The sequence below is a fragment of the Orycteropus afer genome, unplaced genomic scaffold, assembly GCF_000298275.1.
Source record: "Orycteropus afer afer isolate SDZICR_OR568_19922 unplaced genomic scaffold, OryAfe1.0 scaffold00040, whole genome shotgun sequence".
NCBI classification, from domain to species: Eukaryota; Metazoa; Chordata; class Mammalia; order Tubulidentata; family Orycteropodidae; genus Orycteropus; species Orycteropus afer.
In genome coordinates, this window is record NW_006921627.1 from 14,777,675 (window position 1) to 14,792,077 (window position 14,403).

General features: G+C 37.5%; 1 protein-coding gene across 1 annotated transcript in view; it reads right to left on the reverse strand.

Annotated features, from left to right (window-relative positions):
• Positions 1 to 7,299, reverse strand: part of LOC103193915 (pregnancy zone protein-like) — an 80,228-nt gene extending 72,929 nt beyond the window's left edge. Inside the window, exons 1-6 of the mRNA XM_007937218.1 lie at positions 7,217 to 7,299; positions 4,915 to 5,098; positions 3,502 to 3,655; positions 3,133 to 3,185; positions 2,203 to 2,223; positions 1,580 to 1,748 (exon numbers count right to left, since the gene is read on the reverse strand). Coding sequence (XP_007935409.1) covers positions 1,580 to 1,748; positions 2,203 to 2,223; positions 3,133 to 3,185; positions 3,502 to 3,655; positions 4,915 to 5,098; positions 7,217 to 7,299 — 664 coding nt within the window. The remainder of the gene's footprint in view (positions 1 to 1,579; positions 1,749 to 2,202; positions 2,224 to 3,132; positions 3,186 to 3,501; positions 3,656 to 4,914; positions 5,099 to 7,216) is intronic.
• Between the last annotated feature and the right edge of the window lie 7,104 nt (positions 7,300 to 14,403).

A 14,403-nucleotide genomic window follows, 5' to 3' on the forward strand; every position in this document is an offset into this window, starting at 1 on the left:
CTGCAATAATGCATCAAGTCTACTATTGACAAAGCAGATGCCAATCATTACCATGGCAGTTTGTGTTATGCAACCTAGTCTAGGTCATTCTACATTTTCCAGAATCTCTGTGAACTGATGCAAAAAGAATCAGTACCATTTATGTCTTAAGATCATCAGAGATAAGGTAACAGATATAGAGGAACCAAGAGGTTCCAGTTTATCCTTACTCTTTCCCTGTCTGTGTCCAGCTTTTCTCCCCAACTGCCAACCTTTCTGACTAATAGAGATTCTGTGTCCACCACCAGGCACTTGGCTCTGGACCTTAAGGTGATAAGCTATGCAGAAATAACAGCCTTTTATGGATTCTTCCATCAACTCTTTTTTGTGGTCCAGTGTGTCAGCTGAAGGTGCCTTTTTTTTTTTTTTTTTTCCATATGCCTTGAAGCTTCAATTTATCCATCCACACCAATGATTTGGAGTCCCTGAGCAGTACAAATGGTTAACATCTTTGGCTGCTAACAAAAAGTTAAAAGCCTTTCAGAAGTACGGTCTGGAGATCATCTTGCAAAAGTCTGGCCATTAAACAGTCTGTGCAGCACAGATCTATCTGACACACATGGGGTCTCCATGAGTGGAATCAACTAGCTGGCAGCTGATCTGGTTTTGGTTTACCAATGCTTCAGCAGAACTGCTTCATAACTTTTCTTTGATCTGTCAACTCCCCTTGCTGAATACTTATTTTTCCAGCTTCTCCAGCCATTGTGTAAGGTGTTATTCCTATTAAACTAAAAACAAAAACAAAACTCACTGCCATCGAGTTGATTCCAACTCATAGTGACCCCCATTGATTCTGAGGTGGTAAATCTTTATGGAAGTGGATTGCCCCATCTTCCTTCCGCAGCATGCAATAGTGGTGGGCTTGAACCATTGACCTTTTTGGTTAGCAGCCAAATGCCTAGGCATTGTGCCACCAGAGCTCCCCATTATAAATCCTTATTTCATGTTTTTCATGATGGTTTTAGTGAGTTTGAGAAATCATGCTTTTGTGATAGGATTCCTCAAACAAAGCATAAAAGATTTAGTTTACATTAGAAACTCCACATAACTGATAACTAATAAGATGACTTCAGTGTGTCTGTTTACTGTGATTGGAGCAGTGTCAGTGTATGCTACAGGCAGTTAAGAGATAATCTCAGAAAATACCTTCAGTTATAAAATATAGATCAACTGACACATACATAGTGCCTGTACATCACACAAATAGCAGTTTATGTTTGAATAGGGTCAAATGGACTTATTAAACTGTCTCTTGGCTCTTATCAGCTCTGTGATTTTAGTATGTTGCTAACTTTTCTGGTATTAATTTGCTCATTAGTAAAATGGGGATAATTGTAGTATCTACCTCCCAGGACTGTTGTAAGGATTAAATGAGATAATGCATGCATGAAAAGTGCTTAGCAAATATTGAGGTAAATAAAAATGATTGTTAATTTTTAACTATTATATATATTTTACTTTTCTAGCTACCTATATGTGCAAACAATTCAATCTTAATTACCATAATGTCACACATTCTTTGTATATGCAGAATTCTTACCATATTCTTTCACCTCGAAGGAGTGCTCTATTTTTCTCCCGGACTCCTTGAGCACGATGACCTTGTAGGGACCCAAAACGGGTTCCACTGAGAGTGGGAAAGAGAGCTGACTGAGTCCCCCTTGCAGTCTGAGACTTTGCCATTGGAAAATTCTGTTCTTCTTGGGATTCTGTGGGTAAAAATATTATGAGCTCATATAAACAATTGAAATTTGTACTTTTGAGTGGAGGGGCTACTTTTTAGGTAAGAATGACCTTGGGTGTATATAATAGTTAATTAATAAATTGCATCAATAAGCTATTAGCAAAGTTTCCTAGGAATTTTAGACTGGGTAATAGGGCAATAGGCAGATAAGAGATATTGCAGATAATACTTCACACTAATGCATCTTTTGGAAATTATGCTTATCCATTTTGGTCAGAAATGCTTGAAAAGTCACTAAACTATGTTACCTTAGGGGTTTTGTTCCTTCATTTGTATCTTACCAATTTTTACAAAGTATTTAGGGTAGACAGGGCAAATAGTTGTTTCTTTCGGTGAAGGATATGGGAGAGTAGGAGAGAGGGAAATTAACATAATTTATAAATTTTCATTCCAATTGAGATACATAGTATATTACTTACCTCGATATAAACCACTGGGAACTAAAACGAAAGAAAGAGATGGCAAGTGTGAGATAGAATTGAGCAGGAGAAAACTGTGACAGCTGCAGTGACAAAGTATCTGGATGAGAGGAACTGATCTCCTTATTTCTTATTTAAAGAAGGAAATGTCCCCCCTGTTTGGTTCACAGCACTTTCTATGTTTAGTTTGGGAGATATATCTCAAGAAGTCAGGATTTTCCTTGTGTGATATAACGTATGATTAAAAAAAAAAACAAACAAACTCATTGTCATCGAGTCGGATCCAACTCATAGCGACACTTCCTTGGGTTTCCGAGGCTGTATCACTACAGAAGTAGATTGCCCAACCTTCCTTCCGAGGAGTGGCTGGTGGGTTTGAACCGCCAACCTTCTGGTTAGCAGTCAAATGCCTTAGACATTACATCACCAGAGCTCCCAATGCATGATTAAGGAAACGTAATTAGATTAAGAGGTTCATGTACATTTATTTTGCAGGCAATATCTGTCTGAGAAAAAGCCAATGCACTTTTTGTCTTCTCTTTTTGCATTTGACTGCTAACCAGAAAGTTGGCAGTTCAAACTCACCAGTCACTCCTCGGAAGGAAGATGGGGCAATCTACTTCTGTAGTGATACGGCCTCAGAAACCCAAGGATGGGTCAAGGGCAGTGAGTTTGTTTTTTGTTTTTTTATATAATAAAAATAACTGGGATCTTTAAGGGGATGAGTCATGTTTAAAACAACTTCAAGGGAATATTTAACTTATTTTAAGAATGCAGTTGATGAATTGTCTTGATCCTGACCTCCCTTATTTCTCTGGAATATCTGTGGTAGATTTAAATATCTCTTATAACGGTCTCAAGTTCTCCAAAAGAATAGGACTTAAATTTTTGACCATTTCCACTAACCTCATCCACTTTTATGAGACTCACCATTTCATCCAAAGGGTGAAAATTGACATTCACAGAGATGATGCGGAATCTCACTGAAACACAAAGATTTTTCTCATGAGACCCTCCATTGGGAACCCAGGGTAGTAACACAGAGAGCAACATTCCAGGATTTAAGTGACTGTTCTCACTGCCGTCAAGTTGGATCCAACTCATAGAGACCCCTCCTTGGGTTTCCGAGGCTGCCCAACCTTCCTTCCAAGGAGTGGCTGGTGGGTTTGAACAGCTAGCCTTCTGGTTAGCAGTCAAATGCCTTAGGTACTATGCCACCAGAGCTCCTAGTGACTATTGAGTAAAATAATAAAAGACCCACCCTCCTTAAAGTTGCTCTTGCTTATTAGGTTTTAATACCTGTTTGTTCTGGTTTGTATATGGTTTTGTCTGTCTGAACAAACACTAGGCTCTCTACTTTCGTTATGTGTACTGGCTTCTTCTTTGTGAACTGTTGGGTTGGGCCCTTCACTTGCACAGTAATATACGCCGAGGAGGATTGGAAATCTGGAATCTGTAAAACAGAACAAGCTGAAAAATCTGCCCTGACCCACTTCAGAATGTCTGAGTCTTTTTGATTGTTTCTGTTAACCTGGTTAATCTCATGAGAATTAGTAAAGGCGAAGGCCAAGGCTATGTCTTGTTTTACAAATTGATCGATTTATGATCATGATTGTATAACATGACAGTAATGATTGATTTAAAGAGAAAAAAAATATCATTTCAATAAAATGAACAAATCATTCAATCCAGCCATGACAATGAAGGAAATAATCATGCCTGCATTTTTACAGCAAGGATATTGTTGTTGTTGTTGTTGTTATGTGCCGTTGAGTCAGACCCGACTCATAGTGACCCCTCCTTGGGTTTCCGAGGCAGTATCACTACAGAAGTAGATTGCCCCATCTTCCTTTGGAGGAGTGGCTGATGGGTTTGAACCGCCAGCCTTCTGGTTAGCAGTCAAGTGCCTTAGGCACTATGCTACCAGTACTATTATAATTAGTGTTAAATTTTATTTTCCATTGGTCAACCTCATGTGGTCGTGGTTGTTAAGTGCTGTTGAGTTGGTTCTGAGTCAGTACAACAAAATGGAACACTGCCTAGTTCTGCACCATCCTAACAATTGCTCTCTGTGAGTCCATTGTTACAGCTAGTGTGTCAATCCATGTCATTGATGGTCTTCCTCTTTTTTGCTGACCCTCTACTTTACCAAACATGTTGTCCTTCTCCAGGGACTGGTCCCTCCTGATAATATGTCCAAAGTAAGTGAGGGGAGTCTAGCCGTCCTGGCTTTTAAGGAACATTCTGGCAGTACTTCTTCCAAGACAGATTTGTTCATTCTTCTGGAAGCTTTCACAAGTATATGTCATTATTGGTAGTAGTCAGTATGATTAACTAAACATTTAATACTCTAAATAATAAGAAGTTACAGGGACAATAATGCATCAACTCTCAAGCATCCGTGAGGTCTTAGAAAAGTGTTTTTAATCTGTAAAATGGGAATAATGGCATGGGCATTATTTAAGATACATATGAAAAAAAAAACCTTTCTTATAGCTACTGCAATCCTTCATCATTCACTAGATCCGTTTGTAAATATTATAGGAATATATTCAGTAAAACTTTCATTCTTAGAGTATAATTTGAAATTCACTTTGTAATTATCCTTTTTTTCTCCATTATGAGTTTTTGTTATGGAGTCAGAACATAAACCTCAACTAATATACCCTTTCTCTACCAATCTCCACCACTGTTCCAAAGAATGATACTCACAGTGAAGGAGCTGCAGAAGAAGGCACCAGTCTCTGTCACCTCTTTCCTGAGGAGGTTCCAGTTTTGCATTCCAAATTCCAAAGTCATATTCACTGTCACTGTCTCATTCAGATTATTCATTGAAACACAGGCCTTCTCAGGGACCCCAGAGTAGAGCTGTGATGGGAGTAGAACCGCATACTGCCTGCAGAGGAGAAGAGGAGTCTGGATCAGCCATGGAGGGTGATAAAAGACCTTATTATGGCTGTTTGCCAGACAAATCTTTGCTATTATCACCAAACATAAAGAGTTGTTAACAAACAGCTAAATTTCAGCAGTATAGAGGAGTGTATTCTTCAAAGGTCAACCCACAAGACTCCAAGAACTCAGAAAATTCCAAGAAATTAAATATCAATATGCTTTTCTTATGCTGTGGAAATAGTCACCTTCATAATATTAGAAAGGAGCTCTGGTAGCATAGTGCGTAAGGCATTTGACTGTTAACCAGAAGGCTGGCAGTTCAAATCCACCAGCCATTCCTTATAAGGAAGGTTGGGCAATCTACTTCCATAGTGATACCTCCTTGGAAACCCAAGGAGGGGTTGCTATGAGTCAAGATTTGACTCTAAAGCCTATTCATAGCTGTGGGCACTCACTCAATGAGTTATATATTTTGGATAGAAATGGTTTTCAAATTCTGGGTAGCAGCAACAAAATATGAATTAATTAATCATCGAAAGCAGAAAGAATCTGTGTGTATGTGGTTTTGGTTTCCACACGAATGATACATATAATGAATTTATTTGATCTAAGAAACATTGGAGTGATAATATTTAATACATGGGAGAGAAGTTCAACTGCTTTTCACTACTGTTTCAGAAGCAACCTTAACTTTTTCTTTTACTCTCTGGTGATGGGAGTAAAGCCAAGGGAAGCTAGGCTAATCACCAGACATTTTGCCATATAAGCCTGGAATAAAATATCACTCCCCTGTGTTCCTGGGTGGCACAAACAGTTGGTGCTCAATTACTAACCTAAGGGTTGGCTGTTTAAATCTACTTAGCAATGCCACAGGAAAATGACCTGCAGATCTACTTCTGTAAAAATTACACCAATGAAAACCCTAGTCTGTAGCACATGAAGTTGCATGATTCAAAAATGACTTGACAGAATGGATTTTTTTTTTTTTTTTTTGCTTTCTTCTGTCACTGTTTGCCCTTAACTTAATCCATTGGCATGGAGTTGATTTCAACTCACGGTGACCCTATATACAGAGTAGAACTGACGCACAGGCTTTCCAAGACTATAAATCTTTACGGAAGCAGACTGCCACATCATTCTCTCACAGAGTGGCTGGTGGGTTCAAACCTCCAACCTTTCAGTTAGAAGCCAGGTGCTTTAACAACTGTGCCATCAAGGCTCCTGCCCTTAACTCACAATCACCCAGCTATGCGGCATGTTGAGATGCATTTTCACATATGTCTTTCTCTCTTTGTGAAGTGTCTTTGTCTTTCTAGAAAGCTTGTATTTCTTTCTTAAAACTTATCTCAAAACCAACTTTCTGTGTGTAGACTTTCATGGTGAGCCTTTCTTTACATCAGGTCCCAAGAAGAGTTAGTTTCTCTTTTGTAGATATCCTCGTAGAATCCTGCAATGCCTCTTTTTGTTTTGGGGTTGTTTCACATTCCCTCTTCACTGTCTCTCTCCTTTCCCTCCTTCATGAGGTATTGAGGGAAGGGTCTGCATTTTGTTAATCTACATAATGTCAAGATTAAATGCTAGCATTTCAAGGATTGTTGAAGGAATGAGTGAAACTTGACTTGTCTGTAGGGCATGCATTCATATTGGCCATCTCTGCTTTGAGGAAAACACAGGCATTAAGTCACTTTATAATGGCCAATGACGCTGCAGCCCGTTTTATGAGCCAATAGAGAATTTATCTTCTTTCACATAGGCATTCTATATTCTTATTTGGTGAATGCTTCACAGTTATTATTGCCCTATGTCTGAGTTTTCTAGAATCTGAGCACACTGAACAAAGACCTGGGTATCTCCTTGGTGAAAATCAGTCATTGAAAACCCAGTGGAGCACAGTTCTACTCTGACACACATGGAGTCACCACGAGTCAGTGTCGACTCCATAGCAGCTGTTTTTGGTTTTGTTTAACACGAGCATTAGCAATTTACTGACTATTCTAAGCCCTTTAGATGACAGATAATTTCATAAGAAATCAGACAGTAAGTAAAAAGGCAAGTCAAGAAATGAATAATACAATGGGAAAGATGACGACGGGCTATACAACTTTTTGCAAATGTTGCTTACGGTTTTGCAGTATCTGCAGCATATCTGGGAAGGAGCAGGAAAAGCAGAATCAAGACTGGCCCGGGCAGTTGATTTCCCCTCATGGTGCGGAGAGGAATAGGGAAGAATGGGAATCTGTGCCCTTTATTCCTTGAACTCTGTTCTTGTTCCAGATTCACTGGTTTTTATTTTACCTAATGGACAGTGAAAGTAAACTGCTAGTCATTTATTTTTGTAACATATTAACTACTTCCAGTATTAAAAAATCAATTCTAGATCATTTCCATGACCATTAGAATTTTTTCATCTACTTTAGCAAATTGTCCAAAGGATTGAAGAATAGTACTTTGAGGGTACTAGGGTTGGCTAGGGTTATTAATCAGAATTTTAAATGTTTTTAAGTAAAAATAAAGTAAATTATATGGTTTGGTGAAGTCAATCAGTATTTTGACTTTATTTATTTTTTTTAAAGGGCTATGAATGTAAAGGAAATATTCCCAGATCTCTCCTTGGTAGTCCCAGAACCATCACATATACTCACCAGGCTTCATCCTCAATGGCCCTTTAATGAAGCAAGCTTATGAAATTTATCACAGAATTTAAAACAAAATAAGTTCAAAGGCAATTTCCCCATTATATTAAAACTAAATTTTTGTTTGCAACCATATTTTTATCTGTTTGTTAAAAAGAAAATGCTAGCTCATTTGACTATAACAACCCAATTAGGATATGCTTACTGTTTCTTAGATCATTCACATCCAGAACACCATGGTAATTTATTTTTGTTCTCTAAGTAGATGAACAGAGTGCCATAGTGGCATAGTGGATAAGGCACTTGGCTGCTAACCAGAAGGTCAATGGTTCAAACCCACCAGCCACTCAGTGGAAGGAAGAAGGGATGATCTACTTCTGTAAAGATTTACAGTCTCAGAAACACAATGGGGGTCACTATGAGTTGTAATTGACTAGATAGCAGTGAGTTTGGTTTGGTTTGGAAGTAGATGAATGCTACATAATGAACATTCTTATTTAGTTTTACCTTCATCAATATAAAAATATTTTATCAATAGTGATTCATCATCTTATTTTTTTTCCAAGGCAGATTGGAAGGCTAGAATTTATTTTTATGTTTTGAATAGAAAATGTGTTTAAACTATAAAATAAGATATGAATAGAAACTGGCACTTCTGTGAATGAGATTGTTTTACTGGATTACCTGTGAATCAAGATAAGGCATATATTTTTTAAAATAATCTTAAAAAAATGACTAAGAAATGAAGATAATGTACTTGACAACCATAGTGAATTATTACAGATATGTAAGATATTAAAATTCCAATGAGGATAATAAACTGTAAGTGATAAAATGCCAAGTCAAATGAGATAAACTGTAATTTTGTGCTTCCCCACTTGTCACTTTGTGGTATCCTGGTGGCTTGCATGTTGCTGTGACACTGGAAGTTATATTACCAGTATTTCAAATACCAGCAGGGTCACCTATGATAGTTGACAAATGCTTGCTGATTAAAGTAAACTTTTCTGTTTCTTTTATTCTTTTTTTTTTTGGTGAAAATATACACAGAAAAAGACACGCCATTTTAATAAATTTTACATGTATAGTTTAGTGACATTTACATTCTTCAAGTTGTGTGACCTTTCTCCCTATCCTTTTTCAAATTATTCTGCCATTATTCACATAAACTCACTGCCACCAAAACTTGTCATCTAATCTTTAGAGATGCTGTTGTCAATTTGATCCCATATAGATAGTTCTTTAAAAGAGCACTATGTTTATGTTTAGCGGGGGAGCTCTGGTAGCATAGTGCCTAAGACACTTGACTGTTAACCAGAAGGCTGGTGGTTCAAACCCACCAGGTACTCCTCGGAAGGAAGGTTGGTCAATCTACTTCCGTAGTGATACTGCCTCAGCTCGACAGCACATAACAACAATAACAACATGTTTAGGGTGAGCATATGTATAAATTAAGCTAAAGTACCATTTGGTTCAAGGTAGACTTCAGGGGATAGCTTTGGTTTAATGCTTAATGTTTAAAGGTTATCACAGAGCAATAGTTTTAGGGGTTCATCCAGACTCAGTGGCTCTTAGAAGGTCAAGATTCCACTGAGAACATAAAATTCAGTTCTGCTTTTTTCTCCCTTTTGATAAGGATTCTTCTATAAATCTTAGGTCAAAATATTCATTAATGGTAGCCAGGCACCATCCAATTCTTCTGGTCTCATGGCACAGGAGGCTGCTGTTCGTGGAGGCAACCAGACACTCATTCAATTTTCTCCTTCAATTCGGGTTGGGAATTGAACCTCCTTTCTCTGCTAATCCAGGTGAATAGAGACCTATTGTTGCAGCTTAGATGGTCATTTGCAACTTCTTAAGACTCCAAGCATTATACAACAGACTGGGAGATAAAATAGAACCACTGAAAAGCAGTATTAGACCGATTAACTTAGATGTCCCATGAAGCCAGGACCCTAACTCTCCAAAAGAAGAAAAATCCTGTGAGGTGTTTGGTTGTACATAAACAGCATTGACAGTTGCTATCTATTATTTATTTATTTGACTCCTTTCACAAGAATCTATATACTCTCTCCACTTCCCCCTATGTTCTCAGTTCTCCCCATCCAATACTCTGGGTCTACGCTGTAGTAAATACCCCCATTTCTCCACTAGCTAATATGGGATAAATTGACTAACAATAAGAACATCATCCATGAAGAAAGCAAAAGGTCATTAAAAAGACAGCAAAGGAAGAAAAGACCAAAATGCATGTCAGAGGAGACTCTGAAACTTGCTCTTGAACAGAGGGTAGCTAAAATGAATAGAAGAAATGATGAAATAAAAGAGCTGAAGAAAAAATTTCAAAGGATGGCTTAAGAAGACAAAGTAAAGTACTACAATAAATTTGCAAAGACCTAGAATTAGAAAACCAGAAGGAAAAGACATGCTCGGCATTTCTCAAGCTGAAAGAACTGAAGAAAAAAATTAAGATTTGAGTTGCAATATTAAAGGATTCTATGGGCAAAATATTGAAGGATTCAGGAAGCATCAAAAGAAAAATTGGAAGCACCCAAGTCACAATAAAAATTAAAAAAAGAAAAGAAAAGAAAATGGAAGTAGTACACAGTCACTGTACCAAAAAGAATTTGTTGATGTACAACCATTTCAGGAGGTGGTATATGATTAAGAACCGATGGTATCGAAGGAAGAAGTTCAAAGTGCACTGAAGGTATTGGTGAAAAACAAGGCTCCAGGAATTGATGGAATACCAATTGAGATAACAAAGAGATGCAGCACTGGAGGTATTCATTCATCTATGCCAAGAAATTTGAAAAAACAACTCTCTGGCCAACTGACTGGAAGAGATTGATATTTATGCCCATTCCAAAGAAGGATGATCACACAGAAGGTGGAAATCATCTAATAATATCATTAATTTTACATGCAAGTAAAATTTTAATGAAGATAATTCAAAGATGGCTGCAGCAGTACATTGACAGAGAACTGCCAGAAGTTCAAGTTGGATTCAGAAAAGTGTGTGGAATGAGGGATATCATTGCTGATGCCAGATGGATCTTGAGTGAAAGCAAGGAATACCAGAAAGATGTTTACCTATGTCTTATTGACTATGCAAAAGCACTTGACTGCGTGGATCATAACAAATTATGGGTTACATTGCGAAGAACAGAAATTCCAGAACATTTAATTTTGCTCATGAGGAATGTGTACACACACCAAGAAGCAATTGTCCCAACAGAACAAAGGGATATTGCCTGGTTTAAAATCAGGAAACTGGTGCATCTGGGTTGTATCTGTCCTTTCACCATGGTTATTTGATCTGTATACTGAGCAAATAATCCAAGAAGCTGGACTATATTAAGAAAAACGGGGAATCAATTTGAGAAAACTCTTTAACAACTTGAGATATACAGATGACACAACCTTTACCTGCTGAAAGTAAAGAGGACTTGAAGTACTTTCTGATGAAGATCAAAGAATATACAAATAGCCTTCAGTATGGATTACAGCTCAAAAAAAAAATCTTCACAACTGGACAAGTAAGCAACATCACAATAAATGGAGAAAAGATTGAAGTTCTCAGGGATTTCATTTTACTTGGATCCACAATCAACTCTCATGAAAGCAATAGTCATGAAATCAGATGTCGTATTATTGCACTGACCAAATCTGCTGCAAAAGACCTCTTTAAAGTGCTGAAAAGCAAAGATGTCTCTTTAAAGACTAAGGTGTGCCTAACCCAAGACATGGTATTTTCAATTGCTTCATAAGCATGTGAAAGCTGGACAATGAATAAGGAAGACCAAAGAAAAATTGATACATATGAATTGTGTTGGTGAAGAATATTGAAATTACCATGGGCTGACAGAAGGATGAAATCTGTCTCGGAAGAAGTGCAGCCAGAATGCTCCTTGAAAGTGAGAATGGCCAGACTTTGTCTTGTACTTTGTCATGGCAGAAGGGACCAGTCCTTGGAGAAGGGTATCGTAGTTGGTAAAGGGCCAGTGAAAAAGGCGAAGACCCTCAAGGAGATGGGTTGACACAGTTGCTGTGATAATGGGCTCAAGCGTAGCAAGGATTGTGAGGATTGTGCAGGACAGGGCAGTGTTTTATTCTGTTCTGCGTGGGGTCAGAGCCAACTCGATGGCATCTAACAACAACAACAACAATGTGCACGATTATGTCTTTTGTATAAGCACCAAATCTGTATTTTGGCCAAATGCCAAAGCACTAAGTCTAAAATTCACATTTGGCTAAAGCAGAAATCACCCTCATAGTTTGATGCTTCTGGAATATAAGAATAAATCTGAAATGTTAAAAATCTATATTTTTCTTTTTAAAAATATTAGTAGGTTCATTAAAAAATTTTGACAGTATAGAGCAAAAACAATACTTTTCAGTACTGTCAGCTGAGACTCTTACATTCTTGTGGTCTTTAAATTTTCTTCTTGGGTTCCCTTAAACAATTTAAATAAACATGTAAATGCTCATGTACTTAACTTGACATCTAAAAGATATCCTCATGAGAAAGACCACCAAAAAAATGTGTCTTATAAATAGTAAAGGAGCTCTGGTGATGTAGTAGATAAGGCATTTGATTGCTAACCAGAAGGTCAGCGGTTCAAATCCACCAGCCATTCGATGGGAGGAAGATGAGGGGATCTACTTCCATAAAGCTTACAGCCTTGGCAACCCAATGGGGGTTGCTGTGAGTTAGAACTGACTCCATGGCAGTGGGTTTGTTTTGGTGTTGGTACAAATAATAGTGATAATTTTAAAAGAAAACTACAATATCACTGTCTAAACATATGCAGTGCAATGTAAATATTGCAGCGATTTGATGCCCACCATTGTCCATTTAGCCGCTCCTTGGAAGGAAGGTTTGACAATCTACTTCTGTAGTGATACCACCTTGGAAACCCATGGAGGGGTTGCTATGAGTGGGGTCCAACTTGATGGCACATAACAACAACAACATTGTCCATTTGAAATGCACATATACTCTTTTATCACTAGTTTGATATTTAGCTTCATTTTGGTTATTTCTTAATCTTGTATTTCTACTCTACTTTCCCAGGTAATTCTATCTTAGTGTTTTATGTTTCAATGTATTTTATTCATCATTGCATCATACTTTACTGCAACTAAAGAAAGATATTTAAATTTTTATAAAAGGTTCTCATGGCTATTAAGTCCTAAGTATTAATATAATTTTTCTGGGTTGAGTTAACATTATGATCATTATCAGCACATAACTTAGCAAAACCAAATATAGTTACTGTGATCTTAAGCATTAAATACAAGGAATAACATTTTGGTTAAAAAGCTTTTCTGAATGACATGAACTGTGTATTCCATCTGCTCCCCACCCCCCAATCAGTTTATTTATTCTTGGATGAATATTTTCATTGTTGTTGTTGTTATGTGCCGTCAAGTCCGCCAGACTCATAGCGACCCCTCCTTGGGTTTCCGAGGCGGTATCACTGCAGAAGTAGATTGCCCAACCTTCCTTTCAAGGAGTGGTTGGTGGGTTTGAACTGCCAGCCTTCTGGTTAGCAGTCAAGTGCCTTAGGCACTATGCCACCAGAGCTCCTGCTCATTGCTAGTAGGAGACAAATTTGAACTATCTGTTCTATATTTTTGGGAGCTTTGGTGGCGTAGTGCCTAAGGCATTTGACTGCTGACCAGAAGGCTGGTGGTTCAAACCCACCAGCCACTCCTCAGAAGGAAGATTGGACAGTATAGAAATAGAGATACCATAGAGATAATGCCTCCAAAACCCAAGTAGGGGTCACTGTGAATCCAATTGACTCGACAGCAGTGAGTAGCAGTTTAGATTCTATTTTTTCTTTTCTACTCTATACTACTCCTATTCTATTTTCTGTCTTACTGATGAAAGCATTAAGAAACTTTATACATATAAAGAGAGAGAAAGAGAATGGGGGAAGTTTTGTTACAACATTGTCGTTCAATTCTTTAGGCTTCTAAGGTATAAGCCAAATGTCAAATTATAATCATCAAACATTAATTTAATGACATATCAGTTGATAAATCAAATACATCTGCTTTAATTTTGTCAAAAGCAATATTGGAGACCAAGTCAGTTGCCAAAGAAATCAGAGTTTATAACTATAAATTATACTCAGAGACACAGCTTATAACCCAATATACTCAGAAAAAAATGAAAATATTGTCCATTTAAATATACTTTTGTTAATATAAAATATCATAGAATACTTTTATCTTATTGTATGCTTTAATTATAATTTTTATCAAAATCATGGACCTGCACATTTAACTCATTGAATTTATACACAGTGTCTACCAAATAACCTAATTTTCAGAACCAGTTCTCATCAAAACAGCCAGTCAAATTAGACTAATTTCGGATAGGAAAATATTACCTTATTTTCAAACCAAATGAATGCACAACTATACCTTTCTATGACAATTTGTCACTTCTAAACTCTAAGATGAGACAGAGACTTGCTGGTTGGTTGTTACCTAGGTGAAATAAGACACTCCAACTTCAGTATTCCCTTCCATGTTGTTGTTGTTGTTATGTGCCGTGGAGTCAGACCCGACTCATAGCAACCCCTCCTTGGGTTTCTGAGGCAGTATCACTATGGAAGTAGATTGCTCTATCTTCCTTCTGAGGAGTGGCTGGTGGGTTTGA